The sequence below is a fragment of the Echinops telfairi genome, unplaced genomic scaffold (assembly GCF_000313985.2).
Source record: "Echinops telfairi isolate 266 unplaced genomic scaffold, ASM31398v2 ScPeMD7_7468;HRSCAF=8506_0, whole genome shotgun sequence".
In the NCBI taxonomy this organism is placed as follows: Eukaryota; Metazoa; Chordata; class Mammalia; order Afrosoricida; family Tenrecidae; genus Echinops; species Echinops telfairi.
This window is the reverse complement of record NW_022111369.1, coordinates 83,978,993-83,992,639: the sequence shown is the minus strand read 5'-3', so window position 1 is coordinate 83,992,639 and position 13,647 is coordinate 83,978,993. Positions and strand designations below refer to the sequence as shown.

Here is a 13,647-nt window from a genome sequence, read left to right as displayed (position 1 = left end):
CTTAATCTCAGTGATTTAGAGTAGCAATTTACTATTTCTCACCATTTTTTTGTGTTGACTGGGAAGATCTACCCCACATAGTTTGCTTTTTTTAATGTCACAGAGTCAATTCTGGATCACACAGACTGCATAGGTAAACCAGTACTGCCCCTGTGGGTTTTCAAGCCTGCACATCTTTATGGGACCAGAAATCTTCATCTTTCTCCAATGGAGCAGCTGGTGGACCTGAACTTCAGACCTTGTGGTTAACACCCCAACGTGTAACACACTACACCACTAGAGCTTCTAGTGGAGGCCATTCATGTTGAAGAGCTTTGCTGCAAGGCCCAGGGTTCTCTTTCACATCTCTGAGGCTTCAGTATGAACTGTTGAAAGGGATGCCTCTGTTGACTTCCATGAAGTCCTCTCCAAATACAGTTCAGCCTTCAGGGCAACTCAACAGGTTCTCCCTCCAGCAAAAAGGCTTGGACAGACTTACAACCTTGCAAACAGTTTTCAAGAGAGCAAAAGTAGAAATGAGCAAGCCTTGTAAGAACTGAGCCCAGAATTTGCACAATGCCATTTCCTCAGCATGTCAGAGGTCAAGGTAAATGAAGGGGAATTTACTCTACCTCAACATGGAAATAAACATATACGAAGAAGGCAGGAATGAGTGGCAGTCACATTTGCAGACAAGTTATTAGAAACCACACAAAACGATTCTTCATGGTTCCCATTTTATTCGTTTTATACCCTTTCCATCCCAGCCAGAAGACATCCAATCACATAATCAACACATGACCCCGGTCATTCTGCCTCCCAAGCTTGCTTGCCTTATCTCCGTGGCTTTGGTCAGCATTCTAAACTGATTTCATTGACAAGCCTTTAACACCTTTTCCTTATCTAATGAGCATGGCACTGCATTTCAGATTTCAGCATCTTTTTCACCTTTAATGGAAGTTCTCAGTTGAAACTTTCTATGGTAAATGAATGGGGGAAAAAACCACTTTGGAAAACATCATACTAGAGCTTCAAAAACTTCATGGACATTTTGAAATCAAATATTGTGAAACATTTCCATGAACTTTTGGAATCCCTCTTATGTACCCTCTGCAAGTAATACTTAGGAATAAGGTTATCGGGAACTAGTCCAAAACCCTACCATTTTAACATTTCCGGTGTATACGATAGGACTGTGATCCCAGCAACCTCTTCAAGATCCACAATCTGATTGATTGCACTGCTGAATTCAAGTTGGCCGTCATTAAGTCAACAGAATTCTGGTGCTCAGAAGTGAAGTCACAACTGACTTCAAAGCAGCATCAGGGAATGCCACACAGACAGCAGGCTTCTGAAAAGGTTGGCATCCAGATTGTTTCTACAAAAGGCTTTCTGTTCAATCTGTCTTCCTAATTCTTCTGAACTCCACAATTACTTTTATTATTTTTTAAGAAAATTAAGAAAGAAGCAGTGCAAAGAACGCAGAGCCCCTATAGGCAAAACAACAAAAACAATGATAACTATAAATAAACAAATATCAAAAGCGCCTTTGGTTACATTTTCCTTGGATATAGAATATATAGGTAGCACAGAGAACATGATACACAGCTTGACAGTAATGCTGTTCATGCTACTTCCAAAAAAAAATCAAGAATCCAGCACATTCTAATGGGAAGAAAATGCTGAAGTGAACTCTTTTTGAGTGCTGCTCTGGCATGGCCCGCTGCTATTTGCCCCAGATTCATGGTGCTGCTTCCTGGTGCTGAAACCATCGCCCTAAGGATTTCAAAGTGTTCCCTCTAATCTCAGACTTGAAACTTGATTCCACTTGATGTCCTCATTGCCAACTATATGGGTGACTTGTGCAGTATAAAAATTCAGGACACCATGTTTGATTATTGCCTGCTTTGAGCCGGGAGAAAATGCAAGCTCCCAAGCAGAACACAGAAAAACTACTGTGATCTGTAGCTTCAACCCTGCAGTTGACAGCTAAAAGGCTGGGAGTTCGAACCCACCAGGCTTCTTGAGAAAAAGTGGTGGCAGCCAGCCTCATAAACACTCACAGGCTTGGAAACCCTATGCTGCAGTTTTCCTTGTCCCTTAGAATTGCTCTGAGTCGGAATTGCCTCAGAGCAGTGAGCTAGAACACTGCTCAATGGAAAGTGTCCTGGGTGGCCACATTGTTTAAAGCTTCACTCCCAGCTGAAAAGTTATGGGTTCAAACCCACCAAGAGACACTTTAGGCGACAGGCCTGAACATTTTCTTCTGAAGCTCACAGTTTTGAGAACCCGATGGAGGCCTCTTCTGTGCCACAGCACTCTCTTGAGAGGGATAAAACCAGGAGTAAGAATCAACTTGAGGGAAATAAACAACCACAGTAACGACTGCTCAAACCATGTTCCCGATTATAAAACACTGAACACTAAACTTTTTTCTGGTAATACATCACACTTTGTATACTCATTCCTTCTTTTTTGTTCACGGGGCCCTTTTTCCCCCTTTGTGCCTCCTTAACTCCACAATTGTGGTCTTTACAAGCCTGTGTAAGGTTTTCGGTTTTGTTTTAATGTATGTCTTTACAGATTTCTGAGCAATTTCAAAACACTCTCTTTGATAAAATAAGCTGTCTCATTTTTGAGCCATGCACAATGTCTCACCTTCTCAAATATTCCACTTGTCCAATGCATCAACCTTTTTCTTCTATCAATATTCCTATGCTGGATTTGAGCTAAAGCAAATTTGTACATTCCCCTGAATCTCTGTTTCGTACTATGTTCAGTGGTAGTTTTGAGTAAGGGATTTTAGAAATTGTTCTGAGCTTATATTGCAATATTAGGCTCATGAGCCAGCAGCTGTGACATGTTTTTCAGCAAGGAGCCCATATCTGACTTCTCTGGATACACCAGGGAGGAGAATCCAACTCCTCACCCATCCAAGGCCTATTGCCTATTGCCTCCCCCACCACCCTTCTTCACCATATTCTGTTGTAATGGCCAAAAAGGACGCACAGAACATACACACAGGTAAGGGGGGGGTTATAAGGGAAGTTAGCAGGTTACCACAAGTCAGATTCAGTCAACCGTAATGATGCAGTCAGTGGTCCACAGCAACATTCTCCTCCAGGGCTAAACCTCTCCTCTGTCTTCCTTTTCTTAACCCATGGTGTGCTGGCCTCTGCTCTGTTCTGCCCCACAGTCTCACTGTCTCAAAACCGCTGCCCTTTTTATCCTATGGTCTCCTGGCCTCTGCTCTGGTCTCAATGTGACTCTTTGCTGTGTCCCATGGTCTCCCAGCCACAGTCTCTGGTAACCTCTGGTCTCACCTTCCATCACTTCAGACAGAGATCTCAAACCTATCCCAATGCTGGTTCTTCCTCCCTGGTAGTCCTGGGATTTCTTTCTTGTTTCTGCTGCTGAGATGGCTCATGTTTATAGGCAGAGGAGTGGCAACAAAAAATTACAATCCTGTCTATTAGTATCTCACATACCAGTCCCTTCACTCAATCATTTGGCAGGAGTTACAGAGATATAGGCAGAAGAACAATGTTAAGAAATGTCATATCACCCTCATATACAGTTTGGAACACTATAATCTACACTCCAAATCTGGCCCATTGTCTGTTTGTACAGCCCATGACCTACAATGACATCGCATTTTTCAATTCTTGTGAAAAATCAAAAGAAAGATGTTTCATGATATAAATATAATGTATATGATTGCAAATTTACAGTGACAGTATAAAAAGTCTTACTAGGAAACAGCTGCCATCATTCATTTAGTATGTACTTTCTAAGGCTGCTTCATACAACCTCAAGAGTTGAATTGTGGTGAAAGAAATCATACAGGCTCAGAGAGTAACACATGTTTTACTCCCTGTCACTTTTCAGAAATAGTGTAATGACCCTATATTTTGTATTAAATTGTTTCCCAATAAAACATGTGTTAGACTATGAACCCCTCCACCCGTGTATATAATCCCCATTAACAATGTGGTTTTCATTGTTATGTCAATGAGGTTACATTCGTGTAGGCTGTATTTTAAGATATAAAAAAGATTAGACACAGAAGGAAGCACAGAACGGAGGTAAGGTAAATGTCAACTAGAAATCACCTAAGGACCAAAGATGCAGTGGTTACTTAAACAAGACAAAGGTTTCCTCTAGAGAGGAGAGAGAGGGAGAGAGAGAGAGAGAGCCTTCCCCTAGAGCTAGGGTCCTTAATTCAACTTTCTAGACTCTTAAACAGAGAAAATAAAGGTTTTCTCATTAGACAACCACTTGTGTTCATTATGTTGTAGCCACATGAATAAATTAAAGCATTCTAAATATACAGTATTAAACAATGGCAGAGGTGGAAGGAATGAGAGAAAAGGAAGAATGTAATGGAGAGCCAGGGTTAGTGAGAGCGTAGGAAGACAAGCAAAAGCAGAGATTTGAGTGGTAACAAGGTCTGCTTCCTAATGTTCCTCAGTTTGTGAATATTGCGAATCTTAAATCCCATGAAACCTATCCATTGAACAACAAAACCATAAAGGTTAATTTGTTGATTGCCGTTGCAAGTGTCTAACAACTACCCTCTTCTTTTGCCTGTCGTAGACTGAGGCTCCGTGGGATAAAAATTATCTCAGCTGGTTAGTAGCTCTGGTTCGCGATGTCAGGTTGCCCCAGATTCATGGAAGCTCCATGTGAACAGAATGAGTCGCTCTGATTGACTACAGATGAAACGGTTTGAGTCACAGGGTTTTACTTGGCTGGTTTTCAGAAGTAGCTTCCCAGGACATTTCCTGCTTCTCTGTCATACTTGGAAGCTTCTTGAACTCTTTTAATCTCATAGCAAACCTCAAGCTCCACTAAAATATGGGGAGTGGCTTCACTTGATGTTCAGGGGCCTGAAATTGAGTCTTAGTTCCAGTATGGAAGGTGAGAAATCCACTTTTGAATCAGCAAAGCCTCCTTTAAATACTGGTTCATCACTAAATAAGCACATGCTTAATGAACAAATGCAAAGACAAATACATACTCAATAAATGAAGTAAGAGCAGATGGGGCTAAACAGATGAGGCTTCCTGTTTCTGAAGTCCCATTCTCTCGAATCTGTGTGATTGATGACAGGCTCTTGAAGATCATTCCAAATCATCCACAGTCTCTCAAACAAACAAATAGTGAACAAACAGAGACATCAATACATGTTTTGCCTTTTGTTTGACAACCTGAAACATATTCCTGGCAATAGCATCACCATAATGAGTTTTGGTAACAGTCTGGTTCTTACCATGCCTTTTTGTGAAGTGTGTAAGTCTGGCTCCTGCTGCGTTCTACATAGAGTCTAAGCCATCACACTCTCTACCCAACTACCTTTCTCCTTTATTAAACTCTTTATGACTCTGCAGGGGAAATCATAAATTGCCTGTACAAGGAAGAATCTACACACAGCATGCATTCTTTTTTTTTTTTTTTTTTGAGAATATATGAAGTTTTTTATATGTTGATAAAAGACCATAAAACCCTTCTACATCAGGACCCAGCATTCCCTTCTAGACCTTCCCAACCTCAGCTGGAAAAAAAAATCCATTCTCCCCCCACCCGCAATTATTAGCAAAGACATAAAAGAGAGCTTCCAGAAGGAATAGAGGCTTGGCTCGATTCATCTCAGCATCAGTGCAACCTTTCAGCTCTCTAGACGAGTTGAACTCCCGGCTAGCTGGAGGGGGCAGGCACAGCTACTTCCTCCATCGCAGCTTTCAATAATGCTACCATCAACCACTCCTTCATTTCTTTTAGACTTGCCCGGAACCGATGCATGGCCGTTTCAAGTCGAGGGCGCTTATCTGCAAACACAAGCCGGAACCAGCCTGGTTCTTTGCACATGAAGGACTGGCCAGGGGACAGCAATACCTTGTTTCTTACAAAGTGGTGATGGAGAATTTGTTCTTTTTCAAATGTACACTGGTGCAGGTACTTTTTCAAGTTGATCCAGACATAGAGACCAGAGCAACGGTTGAGAAAGGGGACGTGCAAGGCCTTCAGCTCTTCTGTGACAAACTTGTGAGCGTCCAGGAGACGCGAGCAATTAGTCGGATGGTACACGTTGTCAATCCACTCTCTGTTATGGAGTAGCCTGTACAGTTTGTACTGGGTGAGGCCCGACAGGCTGTGGAGGTAGTTCAAGGATCCCACAGCAGCGACCACTTCCTTGTTGTGGGAGTAGAGCAAGCCAAAGCGGAAGCCATAGATGCTAAAATCCTTACTGGTACCCCAGATCACATGAGTCCTGCTGGGATCAGGCAAACTGCTCAAGCTCAGGACACTGTGGAATGTGGTGGCATCATCGAACACAGAGAGCATGTATATCTCATCTATAATCACATGTAGGTTGTGCTTCTTGGCAAATTCCAGGTACGTCTTCAGTGAGTCTTGGGAGTAGATGTCACCCAGAGGATTCTGGGGATTGGTTAGCACAAGACCTCTGACCTTTTCCCCCTTCAGCTTGGCATCCTGCAGGGCTTGCTCCAACTTGGCCACGGTCAGCTGGAAGGGTTCCGTGTTCTCACGAGTGATCTGACTGTCTAGGGGGACGGCTACCAGTTCAATCTGTGAGTACACATGGGAGCTGAAGGCAAAGCCACTGTAGAAGGGCGTAGGGATCCGAAAGGCCTCCCCAACATCACACAGAACCATGGCCAGTGCAGAGAAGATAGGGGAGCAGCCGTTTAGAACCAAGACATTTTCTGGATCGAGGGGAGTAGGTGCCTTGCAGTAGTGGGTCAGAAACTGGGCCACCACCTTCCTTAGGAATGGCTGTCCTTTCCTGTCAGGGTATCCCAGTAGGCCTTCATCAAGGTAGTTCATATCATCATCACTCAACCTCTGAGACATCAGGTCAAAGCAGAGCTTGTTCTCACTGGTCATAAGGTTAATGAACCCCAACTGGTTCTCTTTTTCGTGGTATTTATCTGCGTGTAGGCATTATAGTCTATGAAGCCGGAGTGGTATAAGTTGGAGATCTCTTTCCCACGCTGGGAGAGGAAATGGGTGATACCTGCCGCCGGGGCCGGCCCCACTGGGGAAAGTAACTGGTCAGGCTGCCTGGAAGATCAGGCGTCCTGCCCAGGAGCGCCAGCACCCTGAGTGTTCACAAAGGGCGGAAGCAACTGGGACTCCAGGTCCTTCCAGGACCCAGACTGCAGGATCTCGAGCAGCTGGTTTAGCAAGTAGATCACAATGCCCTTCTGCTCCGTGATGGTACGCACGCACATCTTCAGCTTCGAGCCCGCAACCTTCACGCCCGTGTCCCTGTGTCTGATCAACTGCAGGGTGCTGTCCTCGACGGTGCTCTGCCACTTGCGCAGCTCCTCCAGGATCTTCAACATCTCCAGCAGCTGGTGGATGCCGACCTGGACGCTGAAGTCTTGACCCCTCTCTCCAACGAGCCTGGGGAGGAAGTTGGTCCAGCTACTTAAACTCAGGAACTCGGTATCGTGGCCTTTGGCAGGCTGATCGTCCCCCCCTTGCTTGTCCGTACTCATCCTGTCTGAAGCCTACAACCCTTGATCTGCTCCTCAGTTCTCCTCCTCACTCCACAGGCTTCCAGCATGCATTCTTATAGTTGTAGATTTTTTATTTTAAGGTAGTACTGGTAACTCTTTATAAGAGAAAGGAATAAAGGGTGACAAAGAGTCAAATTATCTCCATTGGCAATTAAAGCTTTCAGTGTTTCAAAGAACTTCCCGTTCCCACTTGCCAAGGTGTGGAATTCTGTGGTACATATGAGCATTCATGTACTTTCAACTCAAAGAGCATAATGTTGCTGTTATAATTCTTTGCATGGTAATGCTAACCTATCTGAAACCAGCCAAACCTTGGAGGCATTGTAGAAAGCGTGTGGATGAAGACACCCTGAACTGAAATCTAAATGAACTCAAGATCAGGGCCACATGGGACCAGTGGCTACATTATCCACCAGTGCTCACTCTCGTGCAGCTTTGCACAAGTTTACAAGCATGAATTTTGGACCCCAAAAGACTGGCTGTGTTAGTCTGGATACCTTAGAGAAACAAATCCACAGAAACTCCTGTATAAGAGAGAGTTTTATATAAAGGTTAAGTGTGCATCAAGAAAACATCCCAACCCAGTGCTGCCCAAGCCCACAAGTCCAACATTAACCCATATATCCAACACCAATCCAGAAAGTCCTCCTCCATCTCACAAAGTAGACACAATGCCACCAACTGCAGAAGGAAAGCCAAGTCAGTGAATGTGTAAGCATCTCAGCACTGGGAGGGGTCTCCACATGGCTGCTCCAGCACCCAGGGCTGCATTGGGGTAGGTCCATGTGGCTTCTCCTCGGGGTTGTCTTGCAGGAAGTGAGCCTGCACTCTGGTCTGACCATCACAAAGCAAGAGACCTGAAAACTAGAAAGGAGAGGCTCACAGAGCCATTTATCCCTCCACCCTTCAATTAACTCATCATGTGCTTATTGGCCAGGTTGGCACAATAAACTAACTACCACACTGGCCTTTAAAGCCTGGCTTAGACTCTGTCATATAAACTGGGTGAAATTAAATAAACCTACTTATCCTTCAATGACTCACCTATAAAATGAATATGTTAATAATATAACTCAGAATTTGTGGAAAATGCAGATAAAGCAGTTTGGGGCATGCAGGAATTAATAGTTGATAGATATACAAGAGTTCAGATATTCTGAATTCTTCAAACAGTTTATCACAAATGGTTCTAAATGTATTATCACCTTGCATGATGCTTGTCAAATTATGATTGAGAAGTCATGATTCGTATTACTTTTCTATTAATGTGCATATGTTTTTAATGCTAAACCCAAGAAGCAAATGGAGAATGCTAGACCCAAGAAGCAAATAGAGAAATCTAATAAAATGGTAAAAATATAATGCTGTATATACTTTATATTTGCTAGACTATATGGTGCCATGGAGACTGAAGGGAAGTAGAGCATAGTAGGTCGTTTCGAATAGCATCAAATGGTTTCTCTGCATGAGTTCAGTGATAGAATGAATAGCTCGGGCCGCAACAAGACAGATCTGAGGTCACTGTATAATATTCAGTGTCACCAATGGATTGAATACGTATCCTCAAGAGGTAATGTGATCCTTAACAATAGAGGTGTTGACAGTCACTTGACCAGGCTATTGTAAAATGGATTCAATCAAATACCAGAGAGCTGATTGGACTCTTTGATCTGTATGTTCCATTTTGACCTGAAAGTTTGACATTGCTGTAGTAAATGCATCATTATAAAGCTGTTGCAAACTAATTATATAGCTCTATGTATCTCTCCATGGCTCTCTCAGAAAACCAAGCAGCAATAGTCAAAGATTGCATCAAGCGTGCGTGATGTATGGATTGTGGTAAGAGTTGTATGAGCCCCCAATAAAACGATTTTTTTTAAAGTAAGCATTAAAAAATCCAGTATTTAAATTCAATTCTCTTCTCAAACATATTGTTGGAATCCATGAGAATTTCTCTCATTTTCCAAAAGGAATATGTATAAAAGATTATCTTCTTTGTTGAACCTAAACTAGTCTATCATAAAATATTAAAAATCCACCTATCCAAGTTATGTTATTTTAATTCCTATTTTTACTGTAGTCACTGACCAATTTTTAACTCATCCAGTTGTCCTCACAGCACAAGGCTGTGCACCAGATATTTGAGGAAGGTTTTTGTTAAAAAAAAAAATACTGTTTCTCCTAAGTGTTCCTTTTCTTTTAATGTTAGCTCACTACAAATATGACCTAAAACTCCACAGTTTAAACAAGGTAATGACTACCTTCTCTGTCTATATATTGCTTTTGTCTTTTGTTGTTCTTGTTTTAGATCGCTATAGCAGCATCAAGCAAAGCTCAGTCCTGTCTCACACATAGCAACACAACACAACAACACACACTCATACATGAAGGATGCAATTATCTAATCAAATAGGAGAATTACCTCAGTACTGATGTACCGTGAACATGAATTATGGCACATTTAGCAATTATTGTGCTGCCTCTTTATACTTATGCAAGAATCTTATGTGAGCACCTAGCCATGTTTAGGGATAGAGACTTCTCTCAAATGCATTCATGCTTCTGCAAAATAGGCAATTTGACCTTTAGAGACTTCATGTTTTTCTGGTAGATTCATCACCATCTAATGTTAATGCGTTTTAATAGTTATTTGATCTAACTGGAATCTTGTCTACTAATGGTTTGCATGCCACATTCATTTCTATCCTGTTACAGTTAGCTTAAAGTACATGTCCTTGGAAAATTCTTTATTTTCACATAATACATATGCTGCTGATGCTCAGGCAGCACGCTGCATATATATTTCATCTTTTCACTTATATAAAAGATTATTTTCCATGATGACCCTAACATAGTCCATTATAATATCTTAAAACTCCACCCATACAAGTTATAGCATTTTTATTCTTATTATTTTTACTATGGATGAATTTGTTATTAAACTTTTCTTCGTTGAGTAAAGGAAAATATACTTTTAAATATATAATCTACTTCACAACACATGTTGTGTAATTTATCTAGAAGCTCAAAGTCAATTCCATCGGTGGCTATGCTTTTTTTTTTCCTTCTACATTAGCGGTTAGGGTGAAGGTTCACACAGCACAACATACATACAGCTGCCTTTCTCTCTGTCAGAGCCACTTACTTTCCTGCAGTAGTTCTGTCCCTTCTGCTCTTTTCTCCTCACATACCAGCTGTCTCCTCTGCTTCATCTTACCTTCTTTCAACATCGTAAGCTCTTCTGACTAGACTTAAAGATCATGGAAGTCATAAAATCTGGTTTGAAACCTTAGCTGATAACCCTCTTCTTTGAAGGGCCCCATAAGTAAAAGGTTTTGGAAACCTTTAGTGGAGAAATCATTGAAAAACAACCTTTGTGGATCATTTCCAGTACAGGAAAGCAAACAAACCTTTCAGCTAAAGATCAAAGTTTAAGTCAATAATGCTTTCTGCCTATTAGAGGTAATTTTATTATGCAAAGAATGTTTGAGAATTGCTTGTCCTTATAACAGAAAGTAACGTTTTTAAGCATTAGCAAGCTGTTGTATTTCTGGTAAACAATAGTACCCTTACATTTTTAAATGTTTCTAGCTCTGAGTTAAAAATCGGTCTCCCTGGGACAAAAAGTAAGTAAACATAAAGAAAGTAAACCGTATGTGAAAAATTATGTGCATCAAGACTCATAATATATGTCATAGTGTCAAGTTTTATTTTTTTATTTTATGCTTTCTTTTTGAATGAACTGGATTTTTCTACGTTTTGTCTAGTTGTTGTTGAGTTATTTTTCATTTGTTTGTCTGATTCCTCTTTGTTATTTGAGTCTTCTTGGCTGACTGGACCCTGAGCCAGTTTACCCAGCTCTGCAAATGCCACTGGAGTCAACTTTAAACTATTCTTAAGCTAGGTATCTGAGCGCAGAAGCTATCCTGAACAACACTGTGATCGCTTTTGTGTCTGCTTGCCTATGCCAGGATTCTCAGAGATTTGGAACTTATCCCCTAGAAATGCCTGTGGCATGACTTAACACAATAGAAGCGCAGCCAATTAGTTGGACACCTTCATAATGGGATAAGATTAGAGCGGAATGCAGCGCATTCAATCAGATCACACCATGATCAATGAATCGCATTGGTGTGTGGACTGTTTCTAGTAAAAATAGATGGTTTGAGAAGATTTGTTCTGGTTTTGTTTTGTTTTTTGCCCACTCTGGATTCTGCATCTGACTCATCAACTTCTGGCTCCTTTTACTTGAGCCGACAGACTGCAATATTGCCTGTCAATTAAGATAATTGTTAGAGGTGTGTTATCTGACCTGCCAAATGTGGTAGTTACACAATTTCATGTCATCTTGAAGAAGCATAATAATGTAGGGTGGAGTCTAACTTGTCAATAAGGTCACAACCCGATGGTCCCTTCTTGTGGATGTGGCCATCTCCTAAGAAGAACCTTGGGAACCTCCCCTTCTCTGTCTACCTTCACCTTCCTGTTGCTGAGTCACTTGAGAGCTGTCAGAGCAACTGCCATTGAATCCACATGACTTTGCACCCAGGAAGGTCTGTGTTCTTCCTCCATTCTGCATCATTACAGTGGCTATATGAGTGTGAACAGGTACTCGTGGACTAACATCAAATTTATCGACTTGAGTTGGACTGGGCTGGGATGTTTTCCTGATATATAAATCTTCTTGATACAAACTTCTTTTTTACATATATGGGTGTCTCAAGATTTATTTCTCTAATCAATGCACCAAACTTGGACACATTTTCTTCTGCAGCCACAAACCTGAACTGCTCATCTGCTCACCTTGGATTACCTGCCGCTGCAGCCAGCAGCCTGTGTTCTGCCTTCTGATCTTGGGTTGTTTATTCCCCAAATCTATGCAAATCAAGTAAAGTCTCAAGCTTAATTTCTGATCCATGGATTTGGAACGTGAACGTCCCTGTTTCTACAACTTTTTGAGCTATTATTTATATATGTATACACATACACACACACATCTACCGCTAATCTATATCTACATTTATTTATATTGTCTGTGGGTCTGACGACTTTGAGATCTTTATTTCCTGAAGGGACAAGACACAAGGGACAAACAGCTGAAAAATCTTCAAATGATTGGAACTTGGGATGTGCAAAGTATGAATTTAGGAAAATTGGGAGTTGTTAAAAGTGAAATTGAACTCATGAAGATTGATATCGTAGGCCTTGGTGAGCTGAAATGGATTGATCTTGGCCATTTTGAGTCAGAAAATCATATGATTTACTATGCAGGGAATAACACAATCAAGAGGAATTTTATGGCATTCATTGTCAAAAAGGACCATGCTAAAGCCATCATGAAGCACAATGCTATGTGATTGGATTAAATCTACCTGCATCCAAAGAAATCCAATCAACACAATGATAATTCAAATTTGTACACAAACTATAACAGCAAGTGATGAAGAAATTAAAGAATTGTACCAATGATATCAGTCATACATTGATCAAATATGCAATCAAGTTTCATTGATAGTTTTTGGTTGTTGGAATGCAAGTTGGAAATAAAGAGGACATAAGAGTAGTTGGAAAATATGGATTTGGTGATAGAAATGAAGCTGGAGCTTGCATGATAAAATTTTGAAAAATCAATGAATTTATCAGAGCAAATAACTTTTTGTCAAAAATACAAAAGGCAAATATACACATAGACTGCCCAAGATAGAATACACAGAATTCAAATTGATGGCAGCTGTGGGGAGACACAATGGAGAAGCTGAATAACAGCAGCCAAAATCAGACCAGATGTTAACTGAAATAAACCATCAATTGCTCATATCTAAGTTCAGGATAAAGCTGAAGAAAATTAAAACAAGTACCCAGGAGCCAAAATATGACCATGAGTCTATCCCACCTGAATTTGAGACCATCTCAAGAACAAATTTGACACAACGGACACCAGGACAGCAGACCTGATGACCCGTGTGAGGACATCGAGACCATTGTTCACGAAGAAAGCAAAAGATCATTAAAAAGGCAGGAAAGAAAGAAAGAATCAAAGCAGATGTCAGAAGTGATTTGCTATTAACCATAGAGCAGCTAAAGAAAGTGGAATAAAGGATGAAGTCAAGGAGCTGAAGAG

At 41.2% G+C, this 13,647-nt stretch overlaps 1 protein-coding gene across 1 annotated transcript; it reads right to left on the bottom strand.

Annotated features, from left to right (window-relative positions):
- Positions 1–5,676: 5,676 nt before the first annotated feature.
- On the bottom strand, positions 5,677–7,505 carry LOC101653043 (probable inactive 1-aminocyclopropane-1-carboxylate synthase-like protein 2). The gene is given in 3 exon segments (XM_045284075.1): positions 5,677–6,938; positions 6,941–7,039; positions 7,103–7,505. Coding segments are annotated over 3 exon segments (1,764 nt in total).
- Between the last annotated feature and the right edge of the window lie 6,142 nt (positions 7,506–13,647).